The sequence below is a fragment of the Saccoglossus kowalevskii genome, chromosome 18 (genome assembly GCF_978046115.1).
Source record: "Saccoglossus kowalevskii chromosome 18, keSacKowa6.1, whole genome shotgun sequence".
Taxonomy (NCBI): domain Eukaryota; kingdom Metazoa; phylum Hemichordata; class Enteropneusta; family Harrimaniidae; genus Saccoglossus; species Saccoglossus kowalevskii.
Window position 1 is genome coordinate 13,923,890 of NC_140658.1, and position 22,641 is coordinate 13,946,530.

A 22,641-nucleotide genomic window follows, 5' to 3' on the forward strand; every position below is an offset into this window, starting at 1 on the left:
TAAATGACGAAACCGTGAATTTAAAACCCACTGAATATGCCTTAAATGGTAGGTAAATCAGTGAAATTTAAACCCAGTGGAAATTAGTCATTTTACAGTATAAATTTGAAAAAAATTGTTCACTGCTATGAATGGGCAGAGAATTGCTCTAAAATTGTCGGGCAACTGTTGCTACAAATGTTTTTAAATAGCAAATGAACAGACCTCTGTCTTGCACAATTCAAATTATTGAGATAACCATTGAAATTCAATATCTAAACAGAATTTATCAAGATTTTAAAGATCAGGATAAGGTCAAGTATTGTTCAAATTATGACAAAAACATGAATATACTGGTGTAGAGTTTATTTTGCTTAAAAAAATTAAAGTGTTAACACTGCTGATCTCTTCTCTACTACATTCATTTGGATTTAAAAAATAAAATTTTGGATCATAAAATTCTCTAAAAAAAAGTAAATAATCCTTAACCCCAACTGTAATTTATGCACATGTTTTATCACGATATTATGTAATTTCTCAAAAAAAAATTGAGATTAATCATATTATAAATTGATTAATCAGAATTAGTCTACGAAGATGTAAATTTTGGTTGAAGCATAAAACTTGCTACAAGATAGGTGATCTTTTCCAATGAGTGTCAACTAGACAGCGCCCTCTAGTGGTAGATACTGTCCTCTGTTATTACGAAAGAGCATGAAGTTTGGTGCTTTTTAAATATTCTCATGAAAATAAAACTCTGACCAACCTGGGAACATTTCCAAATAAACTGTGGTATTTTACAAAGTGATTTGGTTAATAAACAAGTTTTGAAGTCGTACTACTCAGTCCTAATGTATTTCACAACATGGACATGATAAACATTGTCTATGTGGGTAGTTCAGTCATCCATATACAATATTTATGGAATACTTTGATAATTACCATATTAGTGGACAATTTGGTTAAAGTGCAACCACAATCAACAGACCAAGTAAAGTACTTAGTAGGTCCCATATGTTGTACATGAAAATCAAACATGCACTGTTTGGGGACTGTGGTGGCGCTCAACTCTTGGATGTTGTCTCAGTTACCTGGCCCAATCTTAGTGGAACCCCCAGCATCTTGTATATTATGCTTCCTGTTTAGAGAGGGGGGGGCGCACCTATATTTCTAATTTCAGTAGTGAGATAAGTAAATGGGTGCACACAATGTTCTTTATATACTGTGGAACCAATTATTTTGACTGGCATTTAATAATAACTGTAAAATACTTAATTTTCACTTGGAATTTATTTTCACTGAAGGGATGATTCAGTGAAAATCAAATCCAGTGAATATACATTTTTTCCTATATTTCACATTCAACTTGTCAAAAATCAGTAAAAATATATTCCATACAAAATGCCCAAAATGTCTTTTCAGTGAATATTAATTCCAGCAAAAATAAAGTATTTCACAGTATTTTGAGCACATAAATAAATTAATGCATTTACAGTAGTAAATGTGTAGTTGTCATCCATTAGAATATACTGTAAACATATTAATTATTCCCTGGTTTTTAATTTCAATATTTTTGTTCGAAAGTAAGATGCACTAAATGAAATCCAAATGAACATGTAAAATAACAGATCTCATTGTTTCTCTGCCAAGTTTGTGAACTTAAATTAAAGCCCAATGAAATTCCTAAATTCATTAAAATAGCAAAATTGAATTTTAGTGAAAAAAAAATAGTTTTACAGAACTGTATTTTGAGTTAAAGCGGGGGAGTCGTCACCTGCGCATACGTCAGATTGGCATAGCGTGTCAATGTTTACAAACAAATGTCTACCCATGAGCCTTTGCGTTTTAGCGCGTGTTGTTAATCGTCGCTTGGGACTCGATTCCCGTGCGTGCACAGGGGACGACCCCTCCAATTTAACAGACAACCACGAATCAAAACAATCACAGCCCTGCGAACAGCATTCCGCCTCGCTTTCCTTACACACATGAGACAGTTCATTGATAAAGGGCGCAATTTATATGGTCATACTCGGGTAGAACAATAATTCAAGATGAAAATCTAAGTACCGGTAGCTGTTCCTGTAGTTTTTAAATCTTGAGTTCATTGGAGCATGACAATTAGGACTGTTATTAGAATGTTTGTTGTGGTATACAAGCTGTAATTGTTTAGTGTTATTAGTAACTTGAAACTGGTTTTACGTTACGTTTTACGTTACGTTTTACGTTACGTTTTAACGTTCTGGGTGCTGGATAAACGTTGGTACACTTCATGTTGTGATACAAAGGATGGTGGTGGCCGAACAGCAATTTTACAAGCGTTGTACACCCTGCATTGAATCAATATCGAACACTGCGTCGTGACTGCGACCACCCACCCTTTAATACCAGTACATCGGGCAACTATTCTAGATTTTACCCATGAAGCGACGAGTTCTTCCTCGACATATGCAGACAAACACCATTGCAAAGAACAGAATGAACGTTAATGACATCATTGCAGTTCCGGTGTAGCCTTCTTTGACTGATGTCATAATTTTCTCAACTAAATATAAACAAATAATACAGTGTTAGTAAGTAAGGTACGGACGGACAACCACACAAAGCAACATAATGACAATTCAAGAAAACACGTACCGAGGTTATCGGACCAACACATGAAACTCGAGAAATACCCAAAAAAATATTTTTTTTTTCCTGAGGATAATTAGTAATTTTAATTTGCTTCACAATTTAATTTATTTTATACAATTTCAATTTGTGATGTTCATAGAACTGTGTTCTGCATACAACTTGTGTCGGCATTTGCATGATTTTATGTCGATTGTGGCTGAAAAAATGTGGTATTCAATAAGTATGTTTGTTGGTGACATTCCTATAAATTGCAACCTCTAGTGATGGAACACTCCTGTGACATCAAAATAACATATATGGGTGAAGGCATGTCATTCAAATCAACACTGTGTGTTTGTGTTTTAACTATCTAGAATATACGAATATTTTCTCAAAAATAATTTGCATTGATGAATGACTACATAATGGTATCAATGGTTTGCGTGGCCTTTGCATCACCCATTTACATCATAGAAGCATCTCGTCTCTAGAGGGGCAGGTTATAGAATAGACGTATGTACACATTAGCATATTTTCTTGTTCATTTATTTGTGTGAAAACAAATAGGATTTGGCATTTTTAACATACTTGACAGAACCTATGTATGCAGTGGAAGAGAACAAATGGTCAGATGATTTCATATAACTAACAATGACATCACACAATTTATGATGGAAACTACAAACATTGAAAGTAATTTATGAAAACTACTTACTTGTAATTTTACCAGGTGGCGATGTTTTCGCTCCAATCCCGCTGATTCCACGAATCTGATGGTTGTACTGTATATGCGTAAAAAGTAAAAAGAATTGTCAATTTTCATAACCGCTCTAAATGGCATTGGAGTAGTGTGTGTACACCAAACAAGCAACCTGACGGTCGAAATAGCTCTGTTGTCTTCATTATCATGGAACAAGAATCAGTAAAGTGGCACTGTGGTTGACGGTTTTGGACTAGTTGTCGAAAATACATTTTTTTTATCAAAAATGACAAAAATATTCATTAAAAATCCAAATTTGCATATTTTGACACAAATTTAACAAACCTGAAAGAAGACCACCCAAAGTACCATTGCTGCAAATATCAAAGCATTTGGACTTACTGTTTCTGACTAGTTGTCAAAAATAAAAAAAATTACCAAAAATGACAAAAATATTCACAAAAAATCCAAATTTCTATATTTTGACACGAATTTAACAAATCTGACAGAAGACCACCCCAAGTTCCGTTGGAAACAAATATGAATGTAATTGGTCAAGTAATTTTGAAGAAGAAGTCGTTTAAAGGAAAACTTCACACTGGACACAGGACGCGAGACGGACGACGCCAGAGAGAGAGAGACCCCCCATACCAACAGCAGAGCTAAAAAATTAAATTTATAAGGCATCCCATTGGTTTGATCTAGTTTTAAGACACACTGTGGGCACACAATTTTGTATATGTTTGTATGTGTGAAAGTGATATTAGTGCTAATTTTCTAATAGCAGATGTCAGGTACATGTATATACAAATATAGGTAAATGGTCCAAGTTTGACTCTGCATCCATTTGGCCCCAAGTTAAAAGAAGACCCTACTTCATATATGAATACTGGATGTTGGATAAGCACCACTTTAAATATTACACCAGGGTTGAAACGACTACACTGTACCTCGATTAGGCCATAATGTCCAAAACCAGGGCCGTAATGGCTTATATTAAATTGGATCAAAAAGAGCAGGGCTTTAACGTCTAGAAATTACAATCACTTTTGTGAATTAATCTCACCTGATCAGTTATGTAGATTATTTTTTCTTTTTCGTCAAATGTCAAACCTGTAGGATGGAAAAATTTTGCTTCTTCTCCAAGCCCATCAGATTTTCCTTCTCTGCCTCCAACAAAACTTCTGACTTCTCCTTTATGACAAAAAATAAATAACCAGCATTATAAAATAGCTTCCATCTAAAATGTCATTTCTGTATAAACGTTGGTGGTGTTCTAAAATGAAGGACAACCCATTTTTTTTGATTTTACATTTGTGAAAACCATTATCGCAGATATGCAGACTTAACCTTTTCGTCACCAGTTCCCTCTTTTCATTACAAATTTTGTCTGTTGGCACCAAAATTTGGGTGAGAAATTCTGGTCATGAAAAGGTTAAAAGCTGATGACTAAGCATCTTCATCAGACAAGGTTCATTTATCCAATCATAGCTTCATTACAGGTTTGCGAAATCTGTGGTTCAGGTGATGCTCACTAAGTCACTGTAATTGTCTAAATATGACTTAAAACTTAAATGAACGTTGACTCAAAGTGACAGAATAGAAATCTGATGCCACACACAACTAGATACATATAAAATTGAATATCCTTGTTAATTATTTCAGTCACCCCTACCAAAAAATCCAAACACTATTCGAAACATGACAATATTTATATATTTCTCATTTGACAGATGCAATTATTACATAGCACATTATTGAACATATTATCAATATTATTGTTATCATTATTACTATTGTAATCACTCAATATTACGATGACCAGTTGGCCTATAATGATTGTAAATAAAGAATTATTATACATCTGTCACCGTAATGTCATAAGTTATAGCGTGCCAAAATTTTGAGATATTTAACAGGGTATTTTCTTTCTACCATATTAGGAAATGCGAATTCCAAATAAGGAATGATTACACACGTAAGCATCCTCTAATAATACCGGACTTCACACAAAGAAGTTCGCTGATTCTGTTCTAAACGTTTTGGATTTTGACATTCCTATGGTATATCTTTGGAATGAAAAGATGTATAATGATGAGGTTATTACGAGGATACCGTAAAGTATGCACAAAGACAGTACAGCTGGAGTATCGCCCGACACACAGCTGTCATAGTATAATAAATATCTATCACTATCTATTATACCTACCTTCATCATCGACTATTCGTACGCAGTTATTATCCTGAAATATACAGAGATGAAGCATATAAATATAGAGCCACAATTGTTGAAAGCGTCACAAAACCCTCTCAAACAATGATAAAGATGCAATACATATACATATAATATTGTTGTTCGATACTCCATACTGTAGACCAAAAAAGAGTATGATATAATTTATCATAAACAGGACACACAGCAGTTTTCGTTCTATGAAAAATCGAAACCACAAATATCATATGCAGTGATTTGTTATTGTACGTACCAAAACAATCTGTGCACAAATACTCATTTTTATTTGAATACCAATGAGAAGTTGTTGGTTCTAAATTTGGATTAGAGTATGTTTTTTTTCTCCCATTTCTGATGAGGTCAGACTTTTATTATCCCCTGTTTCGCAAACCTGCCGAATGAACAGGAATCGAAAATGAAATAAAAATAAAATTTTATTTCAGCGTAATTTCTCGCGCCCGCCGATTTGTAAGCGCATAAAAATGCTAAAAAAATATTATTTGCATTTTCGTGGGAGTTTCATGATCAAAGTACCGAAGTCTCGCGCAGATGAGAAACAAGGTTATACATGGAATAATATTTTATTTCATTTCTTCTCTTCGATCAATGATCTCACTTACAATTCTTTGAGAATCGCACAAATCTAATGGGAAAAAAAGAATTAATTTAATTTTTTTTCCGCCCTCCTCAAAAAAATTGCTTTATAAAAACTCGAGAAACAAGGAATAAAAAAAAGTCTGGCCTAAGCAAGTCACTGTAAAAGCTACTGCCACACGCACCCACGAAATGACCACTTGTCGGCCATATTCAATCAATCAATTGCATTCATATCTTCAAATTATTAGTCAAAATGCACTATAGGAGAAAATTTATAATATGGTTGCAGGCAAGTTCAATAACAAGGTTTCAAAATGTTAAAAATGTATTAGAGAGATAATATTTACGTTTGAAAATACATACAAATTCAACAACATAAAGCACTTTGTTTTCAGTGTCATACGCCATGCCTTCTGGGTAATTGAACATAGCCTGATTACCCATCCCATTCACAAAACCAGGTTTGCCGCTACCCGCTAATGTTGTGACAATTTCTGGAGAATAAAAAAAATTTATTACAATAAAGTTTTAAGTCATGCGCAGTTTAAAGTTGGAGGGTTGTCACCTGCGCACACGTGGAAATTGAGTCCCAAGCGACGATAACACCACAATGCTAAAAACGCAAAGGCTCATGGGTAGATGCTTGTTTGTAAACAATGACACGCTATTGCCATCTGACGCATGCGCAGGTGACGACTCCCCCGCTTTAATTCAATCTTAGTACAGAATAGTAACTCAGTGGAAAATACACAGAGACAGAGCCGATATGTTAATTTGCCGTTCAGGTTTCTACGCTGTTTGGAGCACCAACAGGTATTCCAGAGTGTATAATGTATTGGCAAACAGTTGTAAACTTTGAAGGTTGCTGCATGATCAATTAACTGAGAGCTAAGGTAACATTTCTGTCACACAATTCAAAAACAAATAGACTACAGAAGAAAGACATTAAAAGTGAAATTACGGCAAAGTGGATACGATATTATAAATGCATGAACAAAAATGAAAATAAAAAACAATTTTGAACAAAAATAAATAGAAACTTCGTTAATAGTAATGAAAAGCAATAAAAACTGAAAATGACAGTTAAAATATAAATACAAAAAATCTTATGATTTTCAGATCTGGAAAAAAAAAATTATTCAACAGAGACTTGTTCATCAACCTGTCAAGTTTCATCGATATCTGCTGCAGAATTTCTGAGAAAATGTTGGAGATGTAATGGTAGGTGAACGGGTACTAAAAAGCAAAAAATATCATACTCACTAGACTCGACACCAATCATTCTAATAGCGTGGTTATACTGTAATAAACAGGTAAATAAACATATAAACAGCAGCAGCAATGACAACGAAAACTCAACAATAAAAATCAATGCCACGGCAGCAACCATCAAAACAAACCCCAGCATTACAATGGACATGTAAACATCTAAGGGGTGACCAATTGAAATTGGGGGGGGGCAGAAGATTTGTTGAAAAAATCTAATTTGCAAGCTAGACACCAAATGCATACAATTAGTGTTGAAAGGAAAACATATTGGCATATTAAGAAAAATAATAATTTTCAGACAACATATCGAAAAAAAACATGCTATTTTAAATATTTGACACCAGCATGTTGTACTCACATGATCAGCGATGAATAATATATTTCTGATTGGATCAATCGTTACTCCAGCCGGGTGATAGAATGTCGCCCCTGTGCCTTTACCATCTTTAAAACCCTTTTCGCCACCAGCTATTGTTGTCACTTCTCCATCAGGTAGACTCACTTCACGGATAGCATGGTTGTCCTGGCAACAGAAGTTGTAACCAAATAAGAACTCAATATGGGACATGGGACATTTACATACATACATAGAACAATGTGTATACTGTAAAATGATTAATTTTCACTGGGTTTAAATTTCACTGATTTACCATTTTAGGCATATTCAGTGGGTTTTAAATTCACGGTTTCGTCATTTAGATAATGTGTTCTATGCTAAATTTTACATATTCACTGGGTTTTAATTTAGCGCATTTTCCAGTCAGCGAAATAAGCTAAATTAAAACCCAGTGAATAATTACCCCCTTTACAGTAGTAGTACAGTGCATCACGAGAGAAACTAGGATCACTCTTGGAGTATTGACAGTATATCTCAGAAGTATTGGGGCAGCCAATTTGCAAACTCGCTAGCGAACAGCTGAGTTTTGACTAAATGGTTAGCTTTCGATTCTCGCTGGCGCCAACTTATGATCGCGCCCACTCCTGGTGAGTCTATATTGCGTTAGGGGACATTGAATGCTTTTACGCATCCTCAGGCTGGTACATGTCTGTATTTCCCTGAGTGATTTGAGCGTGAAAATGGCCACAGTCAGATGGTGTACAAGTGGTAATATGATAAATGCGATTAATCCACCGATATTTACTATATGGGCGTAGCCATCTTGAACACTGCTTGAAACTAAATAGACAAGTTGAGAAACAGTTTCCTACAAATCAGGGAGAAAATAACAATTTTTCACATCCAAACGATCCGTTGGGGTAACATTACCCAACCGCTAAAACAAAATCGACCGCATTCGTCGTTTTCACGTGGACACAAAGAACATAGAACACTTTCCTTGGTATATTTGAAAGCAAAATCGTCATCCAACTCCTAAAGTATGATAATCGTCCCCTACTGTTATATATAGATTAGCCTTAAGTCGGCATGACCACAAGACGGCACCCGCGAGATTAGAAAGCCAACCGTGTAGAAGTTAGCTAATTTTGAAGTTTGCTAGCGAGTTTGCTAGCGAGTTTGCAAATTGGCTGCCCCAATACTTGTGCACAAATCAATGTTATATATGGACCAAGAAGTAATATCAGAGGTTTGCAAAAAAGTGAGCATATCCTGCCATACCAGAGTCACTTGTTCTGTATCACTCTGAGTAGTCAATTAACAATGAAAAACAATGGTAAACAATCAGAGATCTTCTGCCTAGGTGATTTGTTGAATTTTAATGACATTCTCTTGACATAGCAGCTTGGATGACAGGAGATACAACAAAAATATAAACCCCAGAGTAATCCTTATTGGATTGTGTTGCAATAGACCATATTAATAAACGGCCACTGCATTTGTAAATCTCCATGACAACAAGAAATCCTTATGACTTATTTTTGCCACCCCCCCCCACCCCCTCACTCTCAACTAGGTCGCAAAGGCCAGTTTGGAATATGGTCTAGTATCGGTATTTTGTATATAAACCTGTTATTTTAACCACAAAATATACACTTACCGTGTCGGCAACAAAAAATCTGTCTTTATACACGTGATCTACGGCGACAGCTTGCGGATTGAAGAAAGAAGCAATAGTCTTCAGTCCATCTTTGAGTTCCTCTTTACCACTCCCAGCAAACGTAGTGACCTCACCTGTCATACAATGAATACCAAACATGAAATGGTGACACTTGTCATGAAAGGAGTGTCAATGTGTCCCTGGTACTGCATGTCATGTCATTATTTATGTGTGTGTGTATTGTATGAATGTATTTTCCGTTTATCTGATAATTTCGTTTTACATTTTAAATTTGTTGCACTCATATAATACTATCGTACATGATTTCAAAACGACTTTCTATAAAACGCCACAGAGCCGGCACAATATGTAAACAATGTACCAGCATATTTCACACCACATTTCACAGAACCCAAAATGAACACAATGTGGCTTGACAAACAACATTGTGCAATTTAACTTTATGAAACTGCGTTCAGTAGCATATTGTAAGTTTCCTATTTTATGTTCAAATCAACCAATCACGTACAGCTTACTATAATCCAGATACTGAGACACATTGACAGTTGATTATTTAAATCCACAGATTTGATCTATATTAATAGTTGAGAAAAAATGTTTCTGGAACCATCAGAAAGACAGACACAAATATAATGATCCTTACCAGTGACGACATTGATGGCTCGTATTCTACTGTTCGCCTGGGTACAAAAAAGATAAAATTATTCAAAATTTAATTATCAGAGATATTTCCTCGTACCATGACCATCTTGAATTGCTGAATGTGCATTCTAAACTTATTGTGGTTATCAATAAATTAATCTACATCTATTAACAACAATTCGATTGACCTAAACCCCCTTAATTTGATATAGCTACGGTACAAATTAAACAAATCATGGTCACTTCATAGTTTAGGCGGCACGAAAGACTACATGCGCTACGAGTACCACCATCATGTAGATACATTCATACTTATACCAACAATTGTTCGTTTGTACAGCAGTGAACACAATAACATGTTTGTTGCATGTATGACCGCCCCGCGACATTTAATACTGTATCTTTGGAACTGATTTTCTAATTCCACATCGTTAAATAATTAACCAAACTTGATACGTGATGATGAGCGTTCAGTCTGCTAAAAACAGCTAAGCTGTTTTTTCCTCCGTTGTAAGACTGGCCAACTTTTAATATTTGAAATTGAAAAAAAAAATACTGATGACTGAATGTGTTTAGGATTTTTGATTGCAATAAATTGATTGAATTTATGAATGTTTTTTTCCCCAGATACTGTAAAAAAAATTATTTTTGCTGAAGGGATGATTCATATTACCTGGGTCAATAAATAAGTTAGACAATTGTTTTCAGCATATATTGGGCATTGCAACATTTGTAGGAATTGATACTTACACTGTCTGCAACAAAAAGAGTTCTTGTCTTTCTATGCATGGACATTCCTAGAATATAGAAAATACCAAACTTAATATAATGTGGGCAAAGAGCAAATAAGTCTTATTCTTGGAGTTCTATTTTTTATTTCTCATATTTAAAATACCTAAGAATATCATTCTTGAAAATATATAATATTTGTTATCAAATTGAATATGTATATATCATTTTTCAAGTTCAAATTATATATTAATGTTTGAGTTCAATGTTTACACAATAAATTATTATTTAAATTTTTCTTCTATCTTAGTGTGTTTAAGACTATATCTCTTTTGAAAATTATCATTATTTAGCAAGTTCAATGTTCAGACGATACATGTAATTACACTTTAAGGTAGAGATGCAGGTTTGTGGGCACTTGGGAATGAAATTTGGTAGAATTGTGAAAAGTGGAACATACTCTCAAAATGATTTTAAAATATAGATAACAGGTGCAAACATTCTCTCTTTTGAATGCTTAGCAAGATTTAGCAAGGCTGTACATAAATAATAAAAAAGAAACATGGTGAAAAAAAGAAATGACGGGATCTCCATATTATGCACTATATTTAACTTTTAACAAAACGACAATACATTTAAATTTGGAACAGCCATTTTAATTATGAGCATTAGCAAACTTCTTACTGAGTGAATTTTTATGCAAATTAGCAATTATCTCAGCTTCTTTTCAGTGCACATTCCAGAACTTTAAAAAAAAATAGCTCCTAGACGCTTTGACTTTGACTTTTTGTTTTTAAATTTTCATGTATGTTTATCTTCAAAACGCTGTCGGAGCATTTGTTTTTGGTTGAACCATAGTCCTGTGGAGGGACTGTGGTTGAACAGTGTTACAACAATCGTACAGACAGCTAGCCTGGGTGTTAATTTATGCATAAACTTGAAGTAGTGAAATTTGAGCTGCTACCCTGCAAAATTGACAACTGGTAAACAGTTTTCAAGACGGCACTTTCTTCATAGTAAACAGATGTACCTATAAACCAATTTTGACAGGAAACAGAAGCATGGTTTAGAAGTTATTTTTTTTTTAAATCACTTTTGACCAAAAAAGCACATTTTTGTGCATATTTCAAACTACAGTGTCCATAAAAAAAATACTAACAAAATTTTAAAATTCATACAACAAGTCATTGAAAATGACACAGTCCCCGTTAAATTTTTAAAGGTCTCTTTGTACTCATCATATTAAAGCGAAGAAGTTGTCTCGAGCATGTCCTTGAAACTTGAGTTCCAAGTGGCGTATACAACAGATTGTTTATTTACATCAAAACACGTGTTCCTTGTAGTACCGCTAGTAATATGGCCAAAAATAAAAACAGCCGTTATTCGGCCATCTTTGATCTAATTATGAAACACACTGATATGTATGATGTATGTGCCAAATATGAATGAAAATGGTACATAAATTGTGGAAATATAGCAGTAAGGCCAACAAGTCAGATGGCTGTCAATCGGCCATCCTTGACCAGATTTTGAAACAAATTGTCATGGACATGCATCCTAACATGTATAAAGTACATGTATGTGCCAAATTTGAATGAAAACTGACAGAGCACGTCCAAAATACCGCATAAAAAAAATCAAAAAAACAAGATGGCTGCCAGTCGGCCATTTTGAATCAAATCACCTAAACCACTGCATGTGCATATGATCCACATAAGATACTAGGCACATGCAAAGAATGAACGGAATCGGTCCACAGGATTCTGAAATATGACTCTGGACAGAGTGACGCACGAACGGACGGACACACGGACAGACTCAGGAACTCACGGATGGTCGGGGACATGCATCCTAACATGTATGATCTATGTACCATGTTTGAATGAAAACTGACAAAGCATGTCTAAAATACAACATTTTCAAAAAACAAGATGGCTGCCAGTTGGCCATTTTGAATCGAATCGCTAAACCACTGCATGTGCATATGTCCCACATAAAGTACTAGGCACGTGCAAAGAATGAACGAAATCTGTCCAAGGGATTCTGAGATATGACTCCGAACAGGGACTAATAAGCTTTCCGAAAATATATAGTTTTGTGGACAAGGGAGGTCATCTTGGTTTCCTAATTAACTAATTAAAATACCTGTCAAGTAAACTGCATGTCTACCTTAAGTTATAAGTTCAAACTATATATTATAAAGTTCTCAAAAACATGAAGGTACTACTGTAAATGCATTAGTTATTCATTGGTTTTTAATTTTGTTATTTTCACAGATAAGTTAATCTGTTAAATTAAATTCATGTATACATGTGAACTAACAATAAAACTAACTGTTTCTCTGCAAAGTTTGTGAACTTAATCCAAGTGAAATTAATCAATCAAAACACGAAAATAGTGAAAATATTTACAAAACACTTTTATACAATTATTATGAATTTCAACTACTGTAGAATACTTTATTTTCGCTTGGAATTTATTTTTGGCTATTTTCGCTGAAGGGATGATTCCGTGAAAATAAAATCCAGCGAATATACCTTTTTTTCCTATATTTCACATTAAACTCATCAAAAAACAGTGAAAATAAATTCCATACAAAACGCCCAAAAAGCCTTTTCAGTGAAAATTAATTCCAGCGAAAATAAAGTATTCCACAGTATTTCAGTATATTCTCACCTGCAGGATGGTGAAACATTGCTTTTTCTCCAACGCCATCTTGGTATCCCTGAAGTGATCCAGCCAGCGTCGTCACAATACCTACGGGGGATTAAATACATTAGTCACAATTGTACAAGTCCCATGTAGTTTGATTAAGAAGGAGATGTTGGCGTACTTACCTGTTTTCACATCAACTTTACGGATACGATCATCGGTTCTTTTTGTTCCCGGACAACCCTGTAATATGAAACACACAATAGATCTTATATATAAATGGATGTCAATTATTGTTAAGAGAGTGAGAAATATTTTTTCCGCGAAATACTGTTAAAAATACTTGCAGGTGCAATGACAGTACAGAACATTTTTTTAAGATGGGCGTTAACAATTCAGAACTCTCTATTTGTGATTTAAATGGGAACAGCTCAAACCCATGGATTGCACCATGTGCTCATGGGTAATTAACTCCGCCTCTGTCCACTAAGTAAATGAATGCTTATTATGCTCGCTTACTCAAACTGTGATTGACAGGCATTTTGCATACATTAGCCGCCATTTTAAACTCATGATTTTTACATGTCGCGGTACGTTTCAACCGAAAACTACAACATTTATACATCAAAAGCCCAACCAGATGAGTGTAATCACTAGCATACATATTCATGCCCCCGTGGAAATGTATTTGGAATCACAGCTTGATCTCAAAACATCGTAAATGGCACAGTTCCCGGAGCTCTCACCACGATATGAACGACTTGGTTCAGATTAGCATACATACTAATTGGCCATCTTGCCCCTATTTATAGTATCAGTTCCCCTTTAAGCTCTTAAGGGTTAGTCAATTTTAACTTTCGATATGAATATGATTCATTCAGCTGATGCAGTATAAAACATTTCAACTCAGAGTTCATGTCTGCAGAATATATAGTATATGAATAAATCAAAGATTATGAAACTTATTAAAAAAAACAAGCAGGCTGAGAGCTCCGCAAATCTGAGAGAGGTCTATCTGAGATTATACCTACATGTATAACATCAAGGCAATCAGACTTGCGGTCTTTACCAAGAATTCGAAAATATTACTTTTTACCAAAAATGACAAAAATATTCATCAAAATTAAAGAACATATCATTACGAAATGAACAAATCTTAGAGAAATCTACCTGTAATACCTATATGTATAATATCAAAGCAATCAGACTTGTGTTTTAACAAGAAGTCGAAAATATTACTTTTTATCAAAAATGACAAAAATATTCATTAGAAAACTAACGATATCATCATGAAATGAAAAATCTAAGTGAGGTCTACCCAAGGTACATATACACCAAGTATCAAAGCAATAAGAATTGTAGTTTTTAAGAAGAAGTTGAAAAAGTAAAAAGTTGACACGGACGACAGACAATATTAATATTACACATATGATAAACTGAATTTTAGTACTGTAAAATACTTTATTTTCGCTTGGAATTAATTTTTGCTATTTTTGCTGAAGGAATGATTCAATGAGAATAAAATCCAGCAAATATACCTTTTTTCCTATATTTTACATTCAACTCTTGAATGTAAAATACATCCAGTAAAAATAACTTCATTAAAAAAACACCCAATAAATTTTTTGGTAAAAATTATTCCAGCTAAAATAAAGTATTTTTCAGTAATCTAAATAAGAGGGATTTGAAATACTGGCATACTACAAAGGGATTCTTATCCAGAGTATATAATCTATGGCACTATTATTAAAGTCTAGTTAATAATATGCCACAGTCCCTCTATCCCCAGTCTGGAAATGGTCATTGTATTAGGTGTGAATTGCCTCCTTCCCTGGCAAAGGCACGTTGCTGGTAAAGGCAAAGCATTGTCATGTGATCAGTACACAGCCGGTCACTATTTTTGACATTGTCAGTGCTATGTTGTTTTTTTTAAACTTAGTTGTTTATTCCAGAATTCAGGCTTTTTCACATAATTTTTCAATCATGATATCTGTATAAGGTCATATTTTAGCCGGCGAGTAGTTTTTTAATTCATCTATTTTACCAGCAGCGACACATTTTTGCAACAAATTTTCATACTTTTACACCCAGAAATTGTTTGTGTATGATTTTGGGGTGAACTCTATTTTATTTACCCTACTTCTCAACGCAAAACCAATATTTGACTTCGATTTTGACATTTTATGGTCAAAACATATCATTAAAAATTGGTGGGCTGATTTGTTATGTGTCGCACCGCATTTTATTTATGTTAAATTGGTCGGTTTTTATGTATGCTTTTTTGATCGTAAAAGCGAATGGCGACGTTTGAAATGACAATGTTCGCTATTCAGTGCTAAAAACATCATTTATATACAAAAATTGAAGCATTGTTTTATATTTTGCATCGAATAAAGTCATTAGTTTTTGTATAGTTGACTTGAACTGTTATGAACCCCCGAGAATCAGAAATATCACAGGTTTTTAATCGACTACGTTAACATGAACGACGCCATTTTGACAAGATTTGTTTAGCGATGTCAGCATGTTGGTACGCGAAGTTTTTTCCCAATTAAAACTAGATATTAATCTTCACATGGCAGGATCTGGATGTTTATGGGTTGGTAGGCTGGTTTTGATACGTATCAGGGTTCAAAAACCCCAAATTTCATAGTGCTAATTTTGTTTACATGCTTTGTTTACGTTGTAGTTGCCCAAATTTGAAGTCAAAGTGAAGTCATACAATGAGGTATCGCTTTGCATGACGGTAAATTTGCCGAATTTAATGAATATTCTGACGGTATTGTAATCTGTTTGACTTCCTGGGTCCCTCGGACCAGGTGTGAACGGTTTGTTTACATGCAACACGGTTCGAGACAAAAGAACGCTAGTCGTTTCCAGACCGGGATAGAGGGACTGTGAATATGCTAACAATAATAATGTAAACAGTGTATTTTTCTGGGTATTTTCATCCTACCGTATTAGGAAATGCAAATTCCAAATATATAATTACGCACATAAGTGTCTTCTAATAATAAAAACAAACATGACTGCCACCAGGGTTTGACCAGACTCCACACAAAGAAGTTCGATCAATCTGTTCTAAAAGGAATAATAAAAGATGTATAATAATAAGGTTATTATGAGGATACCGAAAAGTATGAATGAAGACAGTACACAGGGAAAATTGACAGACGCGCAGCTGAGGTCGATGCGACGGTATACTGTCCGAGTGCATACTTTGAGGCATCCTCATAATAACCTTATTATTATACATCTTTTCCTTTTAGAACAGATTGATCGAACTTCCTTGTGTGGAGTCTGGTCTAATCATTCTATATTTGGAATTTGCATTTCCTAATACGGTAGGATGAAAATACCCAGAGCAATACCGCAAAATTATGGCACACTGTAACTTATGGCGTTACAGTGACAGATGTATAATAATATAAGAGTGTATTTTTTTAACAGGAGAGCATAAATTTGTCTTTAGCAAAATTAAAGTGGGGGAGACGTCACCTGCGCATGCGTCAGATGGCCATAGCATGTCATTGTTAACATTGTTAGCATATACCCATGAGCCTTTGTATTTTTAGCGTGTGTTGTTATCGTCGCTTGCGACTCAGGTGACAACCCTCTCGCTTTAAAATGACAGTCATTACAGAGCAGTGTGATAAACAATGTATTTTACACGCATTGTGTATGCCACATCGGATTCCTATCAATGATACACTGTGGAGCTTAGCTTGTGGAGCCACTGTGTGGCTGCACAAAGTAAAAATTTTTTTTTTTCACATAATTAATATATTACATTATAAAATGAAAATGAAAAAATATGGGATCAACGTACTCAGTCTAGGAGAACAGTTAATCAATCAATAGAAACCAATAAAAATAGCATGTGTTGTTCATTACAGGGCTTTGACCTTTGTATGCTATGATAAGAATATCTCAAGGTATTTGTTGATGTCTAGAACTATTAAAAACTGATAATATGGCATTGCTTGCTATATGCATATTTTATCAATTTTTTCCACAACACAGATTGACAATGAACAAATAAATTTGACAAATACTAAAACGAGTATTTGTATGGAGACAGATTTTGACACAACATTTTGTCACTGTTATATGCGCTAAAATATGCGCATATGTAATAACAAATCTCATGAGTAGCATTCTACTATAACAGTTGTTTCAGATTTAAAGCGAGAGGGTCGTCACCTGCGTACATGTAGGAATTGAGTCCCAAGCGATGATGACAACACATGCTAAAAACGCAAAGGCTCATGGGTAGATGCTTGTTTGTAAACAAGGTAAAGAATGGCCATCTGACACATACGCAGGTACAGACTCTCCCACTTTAAAGGACGATGGTCATAATGTCACGCTCTGTACGAGGTTGGATTTAGAGCGATGTACACACTGAGTGTAAAATACACTGTTCACATGAAATTCAAACATGTGCTGTGTGATGGCTAATGCCCTTTAATTCTAGTGACTTCACATAGCTCATACTTTTCAAAGAAATCATGCGAGTAATTGGCATCATGACCCATGTAGTTGAATTATGTCAATATCCACTTATATTGGATATTTGTGTTTCATTTATGAAATATTACCAAAGACTAGTAACAAATTCTATCATTGATGCAGCCTATAAAGAAAACTCATTCAGACCCACATCAGAATAATTTTTGTGATATTTTTAAAGAGAAGCTCAAATGTTTATACTAAATTTCTGCACATTCTCTTCCCATTGAATCCGGTAGACATAAAGGCATTTTGAAGGAAAACGGGCTATGTAATCTCCATGAATGCAATGAAGTAGGGGATGAGAAACATTACATTTTATATTGTAATAATTGTCAAATCAAAAAACAAAGATCTAGATTCCTTGCAGCTCTATACATATATGCCCCAAAGTTGGAAGATTTTAGCATGGATGAATTATTTCCTATTATTGTTTCAAGTAATGATTTTTTCATTCTTAGCATTTTTGCAAAATTTATATTCTTGATATGTTTTAGTACTGTAAGTTTTTGTTGTCATGAATGTTTTGTTTTGTTATTGTTATTTTTGGACTTTACTCAAGACTACATTGGTACGTTCCAAATAATAAATTCTATCTATCTATCTAATATTATACCCGGATACTGTGTAATGTCATACTTACACAATCAGCTACATAGGCAACTCTTTCCAAAGGGTCAAACGCTATGCCCCATGGATAGTGGAACCTGGCAAGTTTTCCTACGCTGTCCTGTGAACCAGAGCGAGTCTCTGTACAATCGGTGTTTGTCTTACCCGTATGTATATCACCACCTCCAGCTACGGTAGTTACAACCCCTGTGAAAAAATAGAGTTGCCCAAAACATAGTACTATAAAATAATTTATTTTAGCTGGAATTAATTTTCGCTGAAAAGACTTTTTGGTTGTTTTCGGTGGAATTTATTTTCAGTGATTTTTGTCAAGTTGAATGTAAAATATAGGAAAAAAGGTATATTCGCTGGATTTTATTTTCACTGATTCATTTCTTCAGCAAAAATAGCGAAAATTAATTCCAAGCAAAAATAAAGTAGTTTACAGTAACCAAAGTATAAATTCCCCTATCATTTACATTTCTAAATACATTTTTCAAACACTTGAATAAAGAGTTTTCATATTCGAATATATTTAATATTAAAATGGTAACAGTAATCTGCACAATTTTCTCTGTGATAACATAAATAGCATACAATTATCAAGTAACGTGGCAAGAACACAGGAACATTTTTTTTATGAATCACACATTTAAAATTGGAATACATAACAACATTATGTAGCTATAAATATATGACTGACAAATTAAATGTTAATTTACCTGCAGTTGCCATGACGAAAGATGTCCATTGATAGTTTAATATGAGGAACAGTGCTGCAAACTCGGTGAAGCCCATTCTATCTGCAGATACAACAATCGCAAACCAGTGAATATGAATATCGAAGTAGGAGTGTTATTGAGGGGCATTAAATCGCGGTGGTCGTCGCGCAGCGCGTGTTCGAATTTCATGTAAATAAACAATGTATTTTACACGCGTTGTATACGTCGCTATGAGTCCCATATCGAACAGGACGCGGCACGACGACTGCCGCCTTTTAAGCTTAGAGCCAAACAGTAATGTATGTACTCTTGACTAATTGACAGTCTTACAATAATAACCACACATTTAAAAACAAATAACAATGTTGCTTGAAAATAGGAGAGGTTCACTGTTGATGTTATCACAAGGCAATATGGAGAAGTTGTGAAACACCTACCCCATGCCATGCCTACCCCCACGCGAAGAGCCTTCTATCGGTATTTTTGTTGTTCACATTTATTCTTTGCAAATTCCAATATGGTAGAAACTTATTCTTGTGCCACTAATCAACCAATCACCGTGCATCACCCCATGGGTCAAAGAAAAGCGACTACAATGTGGTCTTTCGTTTACTACTTAGCGGCTGTGTACCAGTGGGATTATTCTGCGTGTACTGTATTTGGATGTTCTAATCTTGGTGTTTTTCCAGTGATTTCTCCAGGTGCAACTCAAATACAGTGTGTCTTGTTTATACCCGAGTTTTGCAAGAATTTGAGCTGACCAGCATGTGCGTTTTTTTCATAATGTTGATTGAATTCCCATTTTAGAGCCATGTTTCCAATTTTGTTTACATTCTCTTCAATATAGCAATCTCCTCATATGTTAACATTGAGCCCTGGAAAAAATGCGTTGCAAGAGGGGGGAAAGAGGGGTAGCTGGTACAGTTTTACGGGAAATAAAAAGGGCTTTTTACAATTTACAAGGAAAAAAAGACGTTTTTACAGTTTACAGTGAATTGTGTCATCTAGTCGTTTTACAGTTTCGAAAATGTAATTTCCCTGGATTATTCTTTACGACTTTTTTTATTTGGATGTAAATTCTTGTACGTACCGAGAAAATGACACATTTTTACAGTGTACAAAAAAATATTCGATTGATTACGGTGTACGTCTAGTCTGTGATTACAGAATTACGGAATTTATTTTTTCAATTTACGTTGCACGAACAAAAAAATGTTGCAATTACGTTGAACGAAAATAACCCTTGCCCCCTTGCAATGAGTTGCGTTTTAATTTGCGACTCAGTGTCTATTCACGAAAGATGGTGTTGAATGTTCAGTCAACAAAAAGAGTTCTCCAACTTGATAAATCGATTGAAAAAAAAATGCAAAAGTATCCACTTTCGCGTGTTGGCTGTATCTGACAGGATTCGACTCCGAGAGCCAGGGTAGCGCACTCCCTACCATACGACTGGTATCCTAAACTCAAATCATTAGAAACACGACAATGTGACGACAGCACCAAACTGTGTGCATGGCCCAATTGCAAACCGCCTAAAAGTCTCGTTTGCCGCAACAATTCTGTGCTGGAAATCGACTCTACCTCAAACGCTTTACGTGTAATTAGATAGTGTATGAGAATTTGATTCCAAAATAATATAAAAAAAATCGAGCACCCGGCGAATCAACGTCCCAAACTTTAAACGATGTTATAATACACACAAAAGGGTGTAATATTATACCAAATTATTTATACATCAGACCACAGGCGCTCGGTATGTTTCAGTGATAATATAAGAAATATATAATAGGGGTCGAGAGATCGCCCGGCCCTGTAACCATTATACAGTTCTTGCCGACCTAGTATAATGGTTATAGGGCCGGGCGATCTCTCGACCCCTATTGTATATTTATTTTATTATCACGGAAACATACCGAGCGCCTGTGCATCAGACCACCTCTATTTATTAGTAGTCTGAGTTTATACATATCTGAAAGAGATTCTTCCATATAAGGTAGCGACAAGGGGAAGTATATTAAAAACGTTATTATTTAGGTCAGATAAAGGGCCCTTTTTTTGTTTTTTTGTTTTTTTGAAATGTATAATTCTCACGTCAAAAGTGCCTAATAATGCGGACCCCAACCTGTTGTTTTATCTTCGGTTTTTTTCTGTATTTATATAGTAAATCTCGGCGAAGGCGTAGATTGCATCATCGGATGGTTGCTTGAATCGTCCTCGAGTTCTGTCCTGTTCTGAATATTTTTGATTCAAACTAATTTGAATCGTGATGGCGGTGAGAGTGCACAAAATGATCGGTTCAATTTAGTTTTGGATATGGTTTGTTTTCCAAAAAGTCATAAGAATACCTAACGCTTTAAAATCCACCCGCATGAGTCCCAACTTTCCTTTCACTTGTGGTGTCGTCCTCTCTATTCCAATATATTTTAACCGGGCTGCGATCTTATTATGTACAATGCTGTCTTTGGTAGTGCCGTTGAGAATGTTTTTTGATTCCTCGGCAGGCTAATAGTCTTCTTTCACAGCTATTATGGCCACATGACCCGAATTTGCCGAACGACTCCGAGAACTGCCGAACAAAATATGTAAACAGACTTAGGGATCACCCGGCTACGCGATTACGATCAAAATAATCAGCGGCAAAACAGAAAGATCAAAGTGAAAGTGGTCAGTCCATGGTATGAGGTAGTAGTGATTATGTAATCTTGCACTTCTGTAGGTAGGTCGGCCCTGGCACCCTCTCCGGCGTTGATAATTTAGGGTGGTCTTACTATTTAGCTTAGTGTTCGCCTAATATTTGGGTAAGCTCAAAGACTGCCTTATTTCACAATGTGAGCCACATTAATATGTTGCATTCGCGAAACTGTGCGATTCATACGCTGTTCAGACGATGGTGCGAGTTTATACACAGTTGTAGACAACCATAGCTGACAATGCTGCGCCGTAGCGATGCGAGATCAAGACGAATGCGGAAACTACATGTATATATGAAGGACATTGAACCTGGAATTTGACAGGAATGACCGGAAATGGTTCTCACTAAAATATTATCTAACATTAATACATTCCCCACGTACGTACCTTTCAGTTGTCTTCAATACGTTGTACGAAACTTGATATTAGCCTTGCAAGCAAATGGATGCTACTAGTACTAGAAGTAGTACACGGCCGAGGGAACCGAAGACAGTTGATAATTCACGGCCGCGTTAGGATTTAATAAAACAGGCCTATGCCGGACCACTACACAACGAATAGAATACTATGTATGTAGTATCGAACGCCAGGTTCCACTCAGCTTCACTTTTAATAGTACCACGGACTTACGCCTATAGTGACTTGTAGTGGTGTGTGAATGCGCATGTGCAGAAATAG

The 22,641-nt window shown here is 35.1% G+C and overlaps 1 protein-coding gene across 2 annotated transcripts; it reads right to left on the reverse strand.

The window, feature by feature from the left end:
- Positions 1-330: 330 nt before the first annotated feature.
- On the reverse strand, positions 331-22,571 carry LOC100372005 (NHL repeat-containing protein 2-like). 2 transcript variants are annotated; one of them, XM_085492853.1, is made up of 15 exons: positions 22,351-22,571; positions 19,273-19,353; positions 18,585-18,757; positions 13,615-13,672; positions 13,454-13,534; positions 10,799-10,845; positions 10,050-10,086; positions 9,386-9,519; positions 7,747-7,911; positions 7,383-7,419; positions 6,483-6,613; positions 5,499-5,532; positions 4,356-4,483; positions 3,305-3,371; positions 331-2,521 (listed from the first exon to the last, which is right to left on the reverse strand). In XM_085492853.1, exons 2-15 carry the CDS (start codon positions 19,346-19,348, stop codon positions 2,385-2,387), a joined length of 1,305 nt encoding a protein of 434 aa, XP_085348979.1. In that variant the 5' UTR covers positions 19,349-19,353; positions 22,351-22,571; the 3' UTR covers positions 331-2,384. The 2 variants fall into 2 exon arrangements, with proteins under 2 accessions (XP_085348979.1, XP_006812567.1); XM_006812504.3 differs by lacking the exon at positions 22,351-22,571 and adding an exon at positions 19,710-19,750.
- Positions 22,572-22,641: the final 70 nt, after the last annotated feature.

Bases quoted from the DNA above. Each gene is read 5' to 3' on its own strand.
- LOC100372005 (XM_006812504.3), bottom strand. The intron at 9,520-10,049 runs GTAAGGATCATT...ATTGTATGACAG, and splicing joins AGCCATCAATGTCGTCACTG to GTGAGGTCACTACGTTTGCT. The intron at 2,522-3,304 runs GTAAGTAGTTTT...GTTTATATTTAG, and splicing joins GCCACCTGGTAAAATTACAA to TTGAGAAAATTATGACATCA.